Here is a 15,444-nt window from a genome sequence, read left to right on the forward strand (position 1 = left end):
TCGTACCGGAAAAGTAATATTCTCTAGGCCCGCTCGCTAACGGGAGCCAAGGGGCCAGAGGTGCCCCATTGTGTGGCAGCTGAGAAGAAAGACTCGAGCTCAGGAGCTGAGGTGAGACCGAAGGTTTGACGTATCAAGAGAGCTAAATAGTCACCATCATCAAGCCCCCAATTCTTTCCATAAGGAGACGGGGGACTACCTCATGGAGTAGAGAAGGATGCGGAGATTCAGTCCTTCGATCCTTCGCCTATCAGAATCCTCGCTAAAAAGGCTTTCATTATAGCCGCAAAGCCAAAAGTCTGTTCCTTCTTGGCACTAGTGATGCGACAGGTACCTAGGCACTAGGTGGCTATATAGATCATGCCCATTCCATTGGTCAGGTGTCGGCCACAGGCAGAAAGCTGAATACGCAGTAGTTCTCGTAAAGCTCGCCACAGCCATTCAGGCTAGGCTCGCAAGCGATTCTGTGACCGATGGAATGATGCATCTCACCTCAGCACTAGATCCGCAGGTTCTGGTCAGACACGTAAGAGAATGATTATCGGCGGAGATAGTGGTTCTATCTTCCCGAGCAGATGGCTTGAGAACAATGGGAGTCGTGGAGAATCCAACAGAAACAATAAGGATCGCCTGTGACAATGCGCCTTGATCAAATCGCTCGAATGCAGGCTCCAGGGTGTAGAGAGGGGCGAGGGGGCGATAAGGCGCAGTAGAGAGAAGCTTGAGGCGTCGATCGAAGCCGATTTGCAGGGAGTTGCGTGGCGGATGACAAAGAACTGAGTCATCCGCCATACGAACGTAAACATCCTCGCCGACCGTCGAATCGAATGTAACCTCAGAATCAACAACATCCACCCCGCATCAAGTGTGGTTCTGCAGCGTTGGGGATGTGCAGCCGAGTGCATCCATGTCGACCGTTCGGCATCCATGATCAGCCATTGGCCAGGCTGTGTCCTATTCTATCTACTTCTCCTCGTCTTTCTGAGGGAGGGGCTCCTTCGCCTTAGTATTAGTACCAGACCACCGCCAGAATCCACCCCGATCCTCTTCCAAGTCCACTGCCGAACAATCCGCCAGCATGTTCTCAACCTTTGTCGCCCATTCCCCCGAGCACGGCTCCACCACCTCCACAGTGAGCTCCACCTCGATCCCTGCCCGCTCCAAACGTCATCAAGTCGCCCGAGCCTGTGACTGGTGTCGGGTGCACCGCATCAAGTGTGATAGCAGCCTACCCTGTCAGAACTGTCGGAATCGAGGTGGGCCGTGTAAGAAGAAGAGCGCTGCCGAGATCCGCACGTTACCTCATGCCGTACGAGAGATCGAACGATTGCGCGAACGCGTACGCGAGCTGGAAGAACAAGTCGATAACCGTGCCCAGTCCGTCGCCAACGAAGACACCTACACAAGTCAGAGCCGCAGTCGACCGTCAGGGACAAAGAAAGGATGGGACGGCATCCACACTCGCACCGCACACTCGTCACAGACCCAGTGGTACGGGCCCTCGTCGGCCTTCTACTTCATCGGTCGCATGAGCGCCTATCTCAGCGCCGTCCTCGACCAGCCCGAGGACGACGATAACATGCAACCCAATTCCGCCTGTCGCGTCTTCACCAGTCCAACCTCGGCCAAATCCATTCCGGAGGAGCTGCCGGCGCCGTCGGCCATCGCAGAGGGGCCCGTGGGGTCGGAGACCTATCTCAATGCCATCGAAGAGGATTACTTCCTGAACCTGTTCTGGCAATCCTACCACCCGACTTACCAGATTCTCGACGAAGCCGACTTTCGCGAGCACTACAAATCGCTCTGGGCCGATTCGGCCACGACGCGGCGACCCTCGGCGCTAGTCGACATTATGCTCGCCCTCTGCATGCAATACGGCGTCGCCTTGACTCCGGACCGCAAAGTGGACCCCCTGGACGGCCAGGTTGATATCAACGACGCCAGTATCGCCGGTCGCTGGTACTACCGCCGATCGCAGACACTCTTGATTTCCGAACTGGAAAGTCCATCTATCGCCACACTGCAATGTCACATCTTCTCCGTTGTCTATCTGTGCAACGCCTCCTTTCAGAATATGGCGCATACAACGCTGGCGCTCGCAGTGCGCACCGCTCAGATTCTGGGTCTCCATCTCGAGCCCCGAGAGAGCCTACCACGTCCCCGACGGGAGTTGCGCAAACGCATCTGGTGGACGCTGTACGCGGTCGAAAGCAAGACATGCATGAAACTCGGCCGACCGTGCTCCATGCCGGACATGATTGCGACGTGCAGCCTCCCGGCCGACGATCACGAGCTAGCTCGACTGTCGGTGTCCAACATCGCGGCCTACGGGGACCGAGTGACGTGGCTGACTTACAGTCGCCTGGTCACGGAGCTAGTGCTGGCCGCGCAGACCGTGTATCGGACATTCTATGACGAGCGGGCGGAGATGCTGGCAGCGAAGGATGGGAAGAGCCTGTACACAGATCTGTCGTCGCTAGAAGCTCTGGCCGAATTCCTCACGCCGCAGTTAGGCTGTATCCGAAAGTGGCTGCAGAACGTTCCCGACGCCATGAAAACCAAACGCAAGGACGGCGAGCCCTTCTCGACCGACCGATCGGTCCTCGATCTCGAACGGTTTGCGCCTTCGTGGCTGCAGCGTCAACGGCTTCTCCTGGAGCTGCTCTACCACAACCTGTCGATGAATGTCTATCGGCCCTTCATCTGCTTCCCGTCCCCATCCGGTGACAGCGGCCCCAGCACGCCCGTGGCGGACGCACACGCCGTTTCGTGCGTCGACCATGCGATCGCCATCACGCATATCCTGCGCCAAATCATGCCTGCCACCGATTTCCTCAAAGGCTGGTACGAGGCGTTCCAGTGGCAATGGAGCGCCACGCTCTCCATGGTCGGTTTTATCCTCGCCTACCCCTCACATCCCACCACTCCGACCGCCCGCGCGGCCATTGACAGTGCCATCACTGTCTTCGAGGTCTTCGGCAACAACTTCGCCGTTGCCAGCAGCGCGGCTAACGTGACGCGCGGACTCGCTGCCAAGGCGGACTTCCTCGCCGGGCGATTGTGCGTCGGAACCGCCACGCTGACGCCTCCGTTCTCCGACCAAATGGAACCTTTTCTAGGGATCGGCACGGAGACAGGGAGTTCGTTGCTAGCGGACGAGCCCTCGGCCATGTTCCAGAGCACGCTAGCGGGAGCCATGGGGCTTGCATACAACGTGGATTCGTTCTACAGCTTCGAGCCCCTGTATGCCGGTTCAAGGAATCTTGCCGACGCGTGGAACTTTTAGCCATCAGGTCTTTTGACGCTCCTAGTGACTTACGAATCATGATAGAAGATCTAGCTATTTATAGAAATCTATATTTCATTTCGAAGCGTATATTTCAATGATTCTAACTCCACCCCCCTCGTCTATCTTGCGCCTCAGCCCCCATCGTGACAAATGCATCGATCTCGTAGATCCTTACTCCATGGTAATAACGGCCCTGAACCGCACCGTTCCCTTCATCATCGCGTCTGTTGGAGACTCGGTTAGCCCTGTTTCATGCTGAATATATCGGGGTGTCACAATCAAACGTACCAAATGCATCGTTCGCCTTTTCCAGGGGAAACTCTTCCACCATGCAGTCGATGTTGTGTAGTTCGGTGAAGGCGATCGCTTCCTCCGTGTCCGTGGCATGACCGGCAGGCCAGATCTGCACCGAGAGGGCGTATTTAAGCTAGACTTGTGTTAGTGGTGTCTATTCCGAGGAAATGAGAGACCAGGTCGGGTGCAATCCAGCTTACCATAACAGCTGTGTCGATGGAGACTTCGCCGGGTACTGTTCACACAAGCCATCGTGGGTTAGCTCATGGTCCTCACCATAGCGAGAGAGAAAAGAGGATAGGAAGGGTAGGAGAGAAGGGGACACTAACCCGACAAAATCAACAACTTTCCCAACATGCCCAAACCCTTCAACAACGGGGTCATCACATCCGCCGTCGGCGCCGTCGAGACGACCAGCGTAGCACCGCCCAGCCTCTTCAGCGCCGTGCCGGCATCCTCCTTACTCGAGTCGATGTATTCATGTGCGCCCAGCTCCCGCACGAACTTCTCCTTGCTGCCGTCCCGCGAGATCGCCACCACCCGGTATCCCAGCTTGCTCGCGTACTGGATGGCGAGATGGCCGAGGCCGCCGAGGCCCTGGACGGCGACGGTTTCGCCGACGGGCACCTTCATCTGGCGCAGGGAGTTGAAGACGGAAACGCCGGCGCAGAGGATCGGGGCGTATTTGGCGGCCGGGAGGTGTTTGGGCACGCGGACGGCCGCTTCTTGGTTGATGAGGCAGTATTCGCCGTCTAGCAAGTATCTCAGGGTCAATTCCGCGCTCGGGGTGAGAGAAGGACAGGGAAAGGGAAAGGGGAAGGGCAAAGTCTTACATCCGCCGTTCTTCGTCTCGCCGTTGACAACTGCCTCGTCGCACATCTGGAACATACCCTTGCGACAGGCCTTGCATGTTCCTGTTTCCCTCCGTCAGCTGAATTGACTCCGAGAAGACTTCGAAAAGAATAAGTAGTAGAGGTAGATGTACCGTCATGACCACCGTGCCAGGCGCCACCGATGCGATCACCAGCCGTCCAGCCAGAAACACTGGCTCCTACGGCAGCGACACGGCCAACGATCTCATGGCCCGGGACGAGGGGACTGCAATTGAGGAATCATCAGCACAACCATTCCCAGACAAAATCCCACCGATAAGGCGCAGTAAGAGAAGAAAAGACACGTCAGCGACCAGGCAGGAAATCAACATACAAGCCAGCGCCCATGATATTGTTCTGCACAAACATATCGGAAAAGCACACGCCGCAAGCCTCGACCTTCACGAGGATCTCATTGGGACCGGGCGGCGTGAGCGGGACTTCCTCGATGACCAGAGGAGCGCCGAGCGACTTGAAGATCGCGTGCTTGTAGGTTTGCGGGAGACTCATTTTGCTTGGTGTCTGGTGTTTTGTCTGCGATTGCTGTGGAGGTGATGATCAATTGGGTTTCTCCTTCTAGCTGGAGATAGAGGGAGAGTGAATTGATGAGAGTAATAGTATTAAGTTCTCAACTGAGAGCTCCAGACCCGGCGCGCTTGGCTGCATTATATAAATCGCAGACCGTAGCACGACCGGACAGCTCAGCTGCGACTCCGTAAACCACGAGCCATTAAGCGGGGTAGAGGCGACTTCTAATGCGGTTCCGGAGTGCGAATCCCTGCGCGAAGCGTCGCCATGAATTGCGATTGGCGATGGGGAGCTGCTCTCCTCGTCGCCCGTCGTCTCCAAGGAGTCGCCGGAGTTTTTAGGGCTCGGGGGTCTTGGCGTTCGATCGGGATTCCGGAGATCTCGACAATCGACACATGGAGATCCAGACATGATTCCGGTGTGATCTTCCGCTGGTTTGGGTAAATTTCAATCAACAGTCTATTGCTACTTTGTGCGACTCGGTCTCGACTCAGTAGTGTGGATCAATGGATGCCCGAGTCGACAGCCAAGAAAAGCAGAAGCACGGATACAACGAAACACTCGGAGAATTATCAATTCGACTATCTATAGTTTATTCTAGGCGCATTTTGTCTACAAAAATCTCCGGCGGGTCAGGAATAGCGAACACAACGTCCACAACGCCCCCGCCGCAATCACCATCACCCAGACATCGCCAATTGTCTTGACGATCGCATCCACACATTGAGTCCTCACCTCTGGCGTCACAGTCTGCAGCACCTCGCTGCGTGCCCCCGCGATTGCCGCCCGGATCTGCGCGTCCGAGTACGTCGTATCCCCGAGCACCTCTTTGAGTCTCTGCAACCCCAGGGTCTGGAAGAGACAGCTGGCGATAGCCAGCCCGATGAACTGGCTCGAGCCCTGCGAGATGTTCATGTACTGAATCAACTCCGCGACGCGGTCCGGCTTCACGAGAAGCGGGCCAACGGCATATCCGGCTTGCGTGGTGGTCATGCCGAGCCCCAGCAGCACGGTGTAGCCGTAGATGTTGGCCGCGGGGGTTGCGTAGCTCACGGTGTACATGGTCGCCGCGCCGCACGTCATGCAGAGCCCACTAAAGATATACCATACGTTGTGATATCCGGTGCGACCCATGACGGCGCCGCAGGTGAGGATAGTGGCGACGTAGAAGCAAATGAAGGGGAGGAGGCGGACGGCGGCCTGCGTGCCAGTGTCTCCATGCACGAAGAGGAAGTACAGCGGGATGTAGTACACCGAGACGAAGAGCGCGGCACCACCGCAAGCCATGCAGACGTACAGTAGCACAAGCTGGGGGTTGAGGAGGAATTCGCAGGGGAAGATGCGGTTGACGGGGCTGGTGAGGACCGAGTAGCGCTGCGCCACGCAGAAGATGATGGTGAGAACGCCGAAGACAACGAGCAGGCCGATGACGCGCCCGTCGCTCCAGGCCCAGATGGAGCCGCCGAAGGTGAAGGCCAGCGCGAACGCGACGTAGAGTCCGGCGTTCAGAACGATCCCCAGCCAGTCGAGGGAGCGCACCTTGTCCATGAAGGAGAGTTCCGGCCGGCGCGGAAGCGGTGGGAGGACGAAGACATAGATGGGAGCCATGGCACCGAAGATGACGAGATTGAGATAGAAGGCCTTTTACCAAGTTAGTGAGTCGGACATCTCCAAGGATCCTGTTGCTAATGACATACCCATCTCCATGTCGCCGAACTATCCGCCAACAAGCCTCCCACGACGGGGCCCAGAATACAGCCACTGCCATAGACGAACCCGGTCATTCCAATGTAAAACGGTTGTTCCTGAGGAGTACTCATGATGGTCACCAGATTGAGCGTCCTAGAAGGGTATCGTCAGCATCCCCCTTTACCTTATAAACCAAATAGGAATGCCATACCCCAGGTACATCCCAGCGCCCCCAGCACCTGCCCAGACCCGGCCCACGATGATCGCATTCATCGAGGATGCCGCACCGCACAGCGCACTCGCCGCCGCAAACATCGTTAAGCAGCTCAGAAACACCCATTTGGCGTCGAACGTTCCAAACGCTTTGCCGAGAGGCAAGATCGCCGCGGTCGACCCCAGCGTAAATCCCACACCCAGCCATCCCAACTGTGTCACGTTGTCGAACGTCTCCGAAACCACCGCCTGGATGTCGGCAGCGATGGTCGTGTCTAGTCCGTAGAGGACATTGGCTGAGAAGATGGCCACGCAAACGAGAACCCACCGCAGGCCCGTGACCGTGCGCTTGTTGTCCGCGTTGTCTGTGCCGGAGGGTCCGTCTTCGTTTTGGATCGAGCCGGATGATGGAGGAGCATTGGTTTCAAGGTCGGTACCTTCGGGGAGCGTAAACTTCTCCAGTTTGCCGTTGAGGCTGCCTGAGCTGGGCGTGTCGGATGGTTCAGTCATTGTGTCGTCTCTGGAGTTCATCCGAGTAATTGAAAACCCGAGAGATAGTAGGTGCTTTGTTTAATGAGGATGTATAAATATCGCAGCAGACGAGAACCTTGGAGATCAATGGCTCTGACGGCATCGTCCAAAGAGCTTGCAACATATTCATATTTAGTATATGGACGCCGATTTTGGATATTCGTGTTTGGATGTTTCTTGTTCTAGGCCGGAGTTGCCGGAGTCCATCTCAAATTGGTAACGAGAGACTAGGATCAATAAGCTAGAACACAACTCCGTCGTCTCCCTGAAGAGAAGCGTCTTGTTATTCTGGCCAATCTTTGATTTCCTTGAGAAAAAGAAAAAGAAAAACTGTGCAGATAACCAATTTGAGTTCAGCGAGAATTCTCCGGATGCTCCATTTGACAGACAGCCTTGCTGCACCGCATCGTCGCTCCACTCGCAAATTTGGGATTCACAGGCCACTTCTAGACCATTCCGTCATCTAGACTTAGTCTGTTCCGAATACCCTGTAAATTCGCTGATAAGGTATCTCGCTCAAGAACCTAAAAAGTATTAAAAGGCTCTCAACTGGTTGTGGAGTCATAGCGAAGGGTGGCCGACAATATCTAAATTAAACGCCACCAAAGCGTGTGATTGCGGTACTCAAGCAACTTTGAGCTGCGTATCATCATCGAAAACATCACGAGAAGTGCTATGTCCTTCAATCTAGATAATGTCATGTAAGAAATTGTCCCAAGACATGAGGAATCAAAGATACTATATATTTGTGCCTATCCGGCCAGCTATTCCCGAATATCTGCAGTCGTTTTCTGTTCCGCGATAAGTAACAAAGCACAAGTGTTGAGTATTCAATTGAAACATGATGAACAGTTCTTCATTGAGACCACAGGGTTGAAGGTTGAAAAGAATTGACTTCATCAGTAGTTAGTTAAAAGAAAGACAGGCGGATGACTAAGTGCGGATGGGCACGTGCCCACGCGTCTCCGAATGTCTCCAACAGAAGGAATGATTGTCTTCTTTTCTCCCCGTCGTGTCTCTTCGAACGTCATTGGAACCAACGCCAATCATGTTGTCCACCATGAGGCTGCGGCCTTTGTTTTCCTCCCAATTGCGTATCCCTTTCTCCCGAACCGTGCAGAGAGAGGTCGGTAGCAGGCTATCGATCTGGCGACTCGCGACTCCAAGTCGAAACTCATCGTCCTCGGCTGCCACATCGCATGCGAGAAATACTATGCGACGAGGTAGAGTAGCTTCAATGCGCACAGAAGCCGAATATAGCGCTAATTGCAGGCGACAGTACCCCCGGAACGTATCCTGGTCTACCATGCTGGGACCAAGAGAATAAATTTCATCGGAGCCATGCGGATCACGACAATCTTGCTATTTGGAACAACTTGTGTGCTTATTGCCCCAGCCATGGATGCTAAGGGTGAAGAGAGGTGGAAAACTGGCACTAGTATGCATCAGCTTTCTGCTTGAGGCGCGCCCGTCGAGCTAACCTCTACGTCCAGTCATCGCTGGCAGTGCCATTCCCATGTTGTTCGTTGCCTTCGTCGCCGCTCCTTATGTGAACTTCATACACCTCAGCCTTCCGGTATTTGCTCGACAATCGCGGGAACATGCCCTCCAATATGCACTAAATCCTCCCCCGACGGCAACCCTCTGGATCAATACCATGAAATTCTCGGCTGGCCCGCGCCTCACGAAGGTGCGATTGGCGGACCTGGGCCCTCACAAGTCTGGCTTCCCACCAGTGAATTTTTCGCTCCGCTTTCAAAGACAGCCCGCTACTACCATCAACAGCATCTTTGATCAGACTAAGTTCTTCGCTGAGCCGCAGTGTCCGCCAGGACCACCCGCAAGGGCCTTTTACCCCCAGGCCTGGGAGACCATGTTCAAGAATATCCAGAGTCAACGCCCGGGGTACCGGAAAAACGTAAAGTCAGAAATATGACCTTTTAGGTCTGCATGGGGCTTTCTTTGGTTCTTGTAATTGTAGGCAAACTGGAGTGTGCAGGGTTGGGTGACTGGGCATTCACCTGTCCAGTCTAAGGAACCCCCCGTTTCATTCTCACTTTCAGTTCAATTCACCTTCCCTCTGCTTGTGTTGTGCCCCTTCCACTTTCTGAAGGATCTTCTCCTCTGGCTCACCTCTCCTCTTTTGTCTTCCACGTCCTTGGTCCATTTTTCGTCACCACCTTTCCCGTTGGCCTATCTCAAGGACATCTTTACCACAACCTTCACCTCACTTGTTCCTCTTTCTTCAACACCTTCGATCATCATATTTGTCTACAAAAGTCCTTGGTTCTACCCACAATTTAACTTTCAATCATGTCTGCGGCTGCCAAGCTTAAGCCAGACGGCCTGCTGGGTCTCTCTATGGCCGAAGCCAGGGCCCTGCTCGTTGGTATTGCCTGTGAGGAAGGCGGCAAGGTGAGCTATTCACACTCCCCTGAAAGGTCCTGGAGCAATATAGACTCATGTCCTTCGTTCCGTCTCTTTTTTACAGGTTGACATGGAAAAGCTTGCCTCGAAGTACCCCTACAAGAACAGCGCCTCCGCTAGCACCTCCTACCGCAATGCCAAGCGCAAGCTCGTGGAGTATGCCAATACTTTAGGCGATGGTGCTGCTTCTGCTAGCAGTGCAGCCTCCCCCGGTGGTGCGACAATCTCCACCAGCGCAACTAGCACCCCCAAGAAAAGAACTCCCGCTCAGCGCAAGAAGGCTACATCCACCGACTCCGATGTTGCTGCCGACGATGCGACCGGATCTCCCAAGCCAAAGCGGCAGAGAAAGACACCTGTGAAGAAGAGTACTGATACTGACGCCAAGGTCAAGAAGCCTGTCGAAGACGAGTATGTCGTTCTCCTACACACCTGGTCTCACTACCCACAGCAGAAGAGCTCGCTAACAATCCAACAGCGACGACGCGGCCATCGATGGCCTGCTTAACCCTGAGTATCTCAACGATGACAACCAGACCGTCAACGTGAAAATGGAGGAGAGCTACGTGCCAATGAAGCATGATGAGGAAGAGCTCGGAAGCATCGACCTCGATGCCGAGCTTGATGCTATGGAAACCCCCAAGTCCGTCAAGCCCGAGGACGTTGAGGCCTAGACGTGATTTTCTCTCGCAGATGCCGAATTTTCCTTCGCGGATGTTTGTCTGTCTCTTCAATTTTGCGGAACGTGCACTGCGATTGGCCTATTTTTGTATCCATTCCCTTTTTCGTTTTGACTACGGTGGTGTCTCGACTGGTTTTAAGTAGCCTTGGGGATGCCTTGCCGACTGTTTACACATGGACGAGATTTGAGACTTTTTCTTGGTCTACAAAAAACGGTGGTTCTTTTCATGGGAGTGATTTATTGCCTGCTAATGCTTCTTTGTTTACACTAAGGGATGTTCATATGGTTTATTCAGTCTGACTGGCATTTCTCCTCTGAATTAGTGAGGTTGATAACGGGAATCCAAACTCCACTCTGTACTGCTATATACGCTCAAGCCGTAGTTTACCTTTAAGATCTCTGTAAATTTACAGAAGCCACATAACCGCAGCATAAAGAAGCGAGGCTCTACGCAACGCACCCCACCCAACATTCAAATTGAAATTTGTAAAAGAAAAAGAATATTGCACATCTAAACAAGAATGCAGATACAACATATACCCGAGAGGGGATCTACCCGTAATTATAAGACCTCGCTGGTCTAATCGCCATTTTTAAAGAAATCCACATCGCCAGCCCAGCACGCCGTACAGAATAAACAGACCATGAACCATCAGAGAAACGAAAAAGAGCAACAACATATGAAGGACAGGGTTGCACGAAATGAGAACACTCTTTCCATCAACTTTCCACGGGTTCGTACATCCCTCAAAGCGCCTCGATCGCCTTGCGAAGAACCTCAAGACTCCGGTCCGTGACCTTGTCCTGCGCGGCATCGCCCTCCGCCGACTCGGACGACTCGCGCAGCGCCCAGGCGACATCACTCCACCAGCCCAAGCCGACGAAGCCGCCGCCCTTGCGGCGCTCCAGGCTCTCCTTCAACCGACTGGTGTGTTCCCACTGCTTGGCGGCGTCTTCGGCCGTGTCGATGACCTTCTTGGGGATGCCGCACATGGAGGCGCAGTGCATACCGAAGCTACCCTCGGCGACGCCCTCCTCGAGCTTGTACAGGAAGGTGATGCGCTTCTCCTCGTCGTCGACGTGGATCTTCATGCGTTTCGGCGAGATCTCGGGGTGGCCGTCGAACTCGGCGGCGAGGGAGTGGTAGTGGGTGGCGAAGAAGCCGAGGGCGCCGATGTGCGTGGCGACGTGGTGAAGAACGGCCTGGGCGACGGCGACGCCGTCGTAGGAGCTGGTGCCTCGGCCCAGCTCGTCGAGGATGACGAGGGAGCGGGGCGTGGCTTCGGATAGGATCTTCTTTGTCTCGGAGAGTTCGACGAAGAAGGTCGACTGCGCGGCGAAGATGTTGTCGTTGGCACCGAGACGAGACATGATGCGGTCGACTGGGGTCAGGCGGGCGGATTCACAGGGCAGGTAGCAGCCGATTTGCGCCATGATGACTGCGACGCAGGTCTAGAGAACGATGAGGTTAGCGGGTTGGTTTCTTTTTAAGTGGACTAGGTCAAACATACCATGCGAAGAACGGTGGACTTTCCGGCGGCATTGGCTCCGGTAAGAAGGTCGATGTTGGCACAATCACCTCCCAGACGCACATCGTTAGGAATGAAATCGTCCACCGAGGAGAGTAGGCAAGGATGCCGCAGCTCCTGGAACTCCAGGACGCTTCGCTCGCCCTCGACGAACTCGGGACGGCAGCTCGGCTGTCCCAACGCAGCCGAAGCTTTAGCCAAGCTGATCAAGCAGTCCAGGTGCGAAATGATCCGAACAGCGGCGAGCCAGGTGGCGTAGTGCTCATCAAATCGCGCATAGAATCGACCAGCGACTTCCTTGACGATCTGACTGTGCGTTTCCTGGGTCTCCTGTAACTTGCGGATGAGAGCGCGCAATTCAGGAAAGTAGTAGCGCTTGACTTGCTTGGTAGCGGACATCTGGTCCCAGTTCTTGGGGACGTTCTTGACCTTGATGGGCACCTCGAGCTGATAGATCTCCTTTCCGTTGTCCCTGTAACATATGGCACTAGAGCCAAGCTCGCGGCGAGTTCGTTTGAGCAGGTTGTCCAGGTCACTGTGTAGCTGCTCAATGCGGTCCTGCGAGTTATCGAAATCTTCCTCAACGCCAGCCTTCGGGACCAAGATGCCATTCTCCTTGGCTTTGGTCCGGTCGAACGCAGTTTTCCAATACTCGAGCAATTCGTTCAAGTCGGGCATGCCATTGATCAATTTACCAATCACACCCTCTCCGGAGCCACTCTCTTTTAGAAGGCTCATGGTGTACTCGATCTGCTCAAAGCCCTCCAGGACACGCACAAAGTCTTGAGCCTTGCAATTGGCTGCGTGGATACGGGAGATGAGACGCTCCAAATCGGGCATCTTGGTCAACTGAGACGAGAACTGGTCCCGAACGCTGGGATCTGCGTTGAGGGAATCAACAGCATCCAACCGGGCGTTGATCTTCTTGGAATCCATCAATGGGTGGCACACCCACTGCTTGAACATTCGCTTGCCAAAAGGAGTAATGCAGCGGTTCAGAAGTTGGAAGAGCGTCCCATCTGCACCGCCATCAAATGAGTTGGCGAAAATCTCCATATTGATAAGCGTTTGACCGTCCAGCACCAGACTGGATGCCTTCTTGATTGGATCATAGGCAGTAAAGTTCCCGATGGTTATCAAGTCACGGTCAAGCTTCAAGACCCTCAGGTACTGGACCAAAGCTCCAAATGCGGACATGGCGAACTCCTTGTCGCGAGCCTCTCGCAGAACTTCGGGCCATGCCGTCAGATTGTCTTTGTCTTGAGAGACAAAGTACTCGCTCACATCCAGCTCTTTGACCGTAATGTCAGCCTCCCAGAACTCCTTGCCAGGTTTCAGGTGGTTCCAAATCGTCGTAGGACCGGTATTGTTCTTCAGAATACGGAGGGCTTTCGGCGAGACAGTCGACTTCTCGAGTAGCAGCTCTTGCGGGCGAGTCTGCGCAACGAAGGTCTCGAATTTGGTCATGTCGACATCATCCTTGAATTCAGAAAGGAAGAATTGGCCCGTTGCAGTGTCCACGAATGCGATACCAAATGTCGGAAGATCATCAATGATGGCCTCCTTGATTGCCACACAGTAAGTGGACATATCGTCCTGGAGCATAGAGCCCTCGACCAGAGTACCGGCCGTGAGAACAGATGCAAGCTCTCGCCTTATGACTTTGTCTTCCTTGCCACCCTTCTTGCCATCCCTTTCACGCATTTCTTTGCCCAATGCAGACTCCGCTTGGTCGACGCGAGCAATTTTATAGCCTTTGGCCACGAATTGATTTGCCCAGTGATCCAAACTCATTTCTGGGACACCGACCATACGCATGTTCACACGATCGGTGAGCTTCAGGTCGAACAATTGGTGACCAATAGTAGCGTCATTTTCGTAAAGCTCGTAGAACTTGCCCTTTTTGAAAAAGACAACGGTATCCCAGAACTTCTGCTTAATTTCCCAGTACTGCTTCTCAAAAGGAGAGAACTTCGACCAGGCTAGAGGAGGTATATAAAGCGTTCGGGGGTCATATTCCGCATGTCCGATGGGGTTCCCGTCAATATCGCGGATGTTAGCCAACCAAGCGTAACGCTGTTCCGGTTCCGTGACATGTGCCTTTTGCTTGACGGCACCAGAAGATGGTTTCGCAGAGGGCGGAGGTGTTCGGTTGTGGCGAGGCTCGGAATTCTCTGGGTCGTATGTCCATTTGAGCGCCGTTCCAGCTGAGCCTTCCGGGACGTCTAGATCTACCTCTTCGTCGGCCTCGGCCGGAGGGGGCAAAGAAGACGATTTAGGTTTCGCTGCAACTGATGGTCTCTTGCGCTTCTTTGTCGGTTTTGCCTCTTCATCCGACTCGTCGGCAACGACGAAGTCGTCCATTTCTAACAGTTGTTAACGCATGACCTTGGTATGAATAGAGCCCGACTATTGAACTGACCATCCTCTGAATACCCAACATCCGCATCACCCTGATCAAATTCGTCCTCGCTTTCAGGGGATGTCTTTCTCCGTTTCGACGCGCGATTGTTCTTTCGTCCCGGACGAAATATCACGTCGTCGTCGTCCTCGCCTTCAGAGTCGGATTCAGCATAGCTGACCTTCTTCTTAGCCTGTTCATAATCAGCACCTGTAAATTGAAAATCTTTCTTGATTATATCCGACAAAGGAGCGTACCCGACGAGATGGCGAAGCCGTTTGGTTCTTAGCCTAACCATGAGAGGTTGTCGTGAGTACACGAGTCCTAGCGCAGCGTCCGCATCGCAAGCCCAACCTACCTCGGTCTTGTTATCTTCATCCTCATCCTCATCAGGAATAGGCAGGTCGCTGCTAGGAATAGGCGTCAGGTCGGAGAATTCGGGGACACTCTTCTTCTTCGCAGCCCCTTTGCTGGCACTAGCTGTTCGCTGTTCCGAAGCTCTCTGAGCCGGCGAGGAAGCGGGCTCAGCGTTGCGGGCATTCGAGGGTGTGGACGGCGAGGACTTCTGGAAAAAGCCGAGAATAGACTTCTGGCTTCGCATGTTCTGGGCGCTCGAGGTGGTGCGTTTCAACGCCGCAGAGGGAGGAGTCGCGGTCGTGGGGGAGGATGCGGCGGGCGCACCTTTAGCCATTCTGAGTTAATGACAGTAAAGATGGGTCATTCAAATGATGATCTATGGGGAATGAGATGATATCACAGAGAAATACACGGGGAAGGGATAGAATTAAGTTGGTAGGGGCATCGTGGATGGGGATGTCGGAGGGTCGCAGACGGGAAAAGGTGATGGATCGCATTGGCGGGCGGCACGCGTCGACGCGTTTAGTGGTTTTTCGTGCTTCCCGCCGGACAGCGACAGCAGAGACCGTTTGCACCCCCTTTCCAGCCATGAACCAAGGGAATTCGTTGGGAGATTGTTCATCTGTATAAGC

General features: G+C 54.2%; 6 protein-coding genes across 6 annotated transcripts; 3 read left to right on the top strand and 3 right to left on the bottom strand.

Moving 5' to 3' along the window:
- The first annotated feature begins 842 nt into the window (after nucleotides 1-842).
- P170DRAFT_432216 (Zn(II)2Cys6 transcription factor) lies at nucleotides 843-3,371 on the top strand. Its single transcript, XM_024848212.1, has one exon. The coding sequence runs from the start codon at nucleotides 1,079-1,081 to the stop codon at nucleotides 3,284-3,286; it is 2,208 nt and encodes a 735-aa protein (XP_024709885.1). The 5' UTR covers nucleotides 843-1,078; the 3' UTR covers nucleotides 3,287-3,371.
- Nucleotides 3,372-3,429: 58 nt separating this feature from the next.
- P170DRAFT_432217 (alcohol dehydrogenase) lies at nucleotides 3,430-5,223 on the bottom strand. The gene is made up of 7 exons (XM_024848213.1): nucleotides 4,790-5,223; nucleotides 4,569-4,681; nucleotides 4,417-4,497; nucleotides 3,913-4,335; nucleotides 3,784-3,818; nucleotides 3,578-3,716; nucleotides 3,430-3,513 (listed from the first exon to the last, which is right to left on the bottom strand). Exons 1-7 carry the CDS (start codon nucleotides 4,963-4,965, stop codon nucleotides 3,461-3,463), a joined length of 1,020 nt encoding a protein of 339 aa, XP_024709886.1. The 5' UTR covers nucleotides 4,966-5,223; the 3' UTR covers nucleotides 3,430-3,460.
- Nucleotides 5,224-5,595: 372 nt separating this feature from the next.
- On the bottom strand, nucleotides 5,596-7,395 carry P170DRAFT_470046 (MFS general substrate transporter; the record flags this gene model as incomplete). Its single annotated transcript, XM_024852701.1, has 3 exons — nucleotides 5,596-6,624; nucleotides 6,681-6,825; nucleotides 6,884-7,395. The coding sequence occupies 3 exons, from the start codon at nucleotides 7,393-7,395 to the stop codon at nucleotides 5,596-5,598; spliced, it is 1,686 nt and encodes a 561-aa protein (XP_024709887.1).
- Nucleotides 7,396-8,476: 1,081 nt separating this feature from the next.
- On the top strand, nucleotides 8,477-9,352 carry P170DRAFT_470047 (uncharacterized protein; the record flags this gene model as incomplete). The annotated part of the gene is made up of 3 exons (XM_024852702.1): nucleotides 8,477-8,639; nucleotides 8,696-8,854; nucleotides 8,910-9,352. 3 exons carry the CDS (start codon nucleotides 8,477-8,479, stop codon nucleotides 9,350-9,352), a joined length of 765 nt encoding a protein of 254 aa, XP_024709888.1.
- Nucleotides 9,353-9,729: 377 nt separating this feature from the next.
- P170DRAFT_421273 (putative histone h1.3.) lies at nucleotides 9,730-10,517 on the top strand (the record flags this gene model as incomplete). Its single annotated transcript, XM_024847348.1, has 3 exons — nucleotides 9,730-9,831; nucleotides 9,908-10,254; nucleotides 10,322-10,517. The coding sequence occupies 3 exons, from the start codon at nucleotides 9,730-9,732 to the stop codon at nucleotides 10,515-10,517; spliced, it is 645 nt and encodes a 214-aa protein (XP_024709889.1).
- Nucleotides 10,518-11,272: 755 nt separating this feature from the next.
- P170DRAFT_460692 (mismatch repair ATPase MSH6) lies at nucleotides 11,273-15,254 on the bottom strand (the record flags this gene model as incomplete). Its single annotated transcript, XM_024851960.1, has 5 exons — nucleotides 14,814-15,254; nucleotides 14,713-14,745; nucleotides 14,477-14,648; nucleotides 12,037-14,420; nucleotides 11,273-11,977 (listed from the first exon to the last, which is right to left on the bottom strand). The coding sequence occupies exons 1-5, from the start codon at nucleotides 15,144-15,146 to the stop codon at nucleotides 11,273-11,275; spliced, it is 3,627 nt and encodes a 1,208-aa protein (XP_024709890.1). The 5' UTR covers nucleotides 15,147-15,254.
- Between the last annotated feature and the right edge of the window lie 190 nt (nucleotides 15,255-15,444).

This window comes from Aspergillus steynii (genome assembly GCF_002849105.1).
Source record: "Aspergillus steynii IBT 23096 chromosome Unknown P170scaffold_1, whole genome shotgun sequence".
In the NCBI taxonomy this organism is placed as follows: domain Eukaryota; kingdom Fungi; phylum Ascomycota; class Eurotiomycetes; order Eurotiales; family Aspergillaceae; genus Aspergillus; species Aspergillus steynii.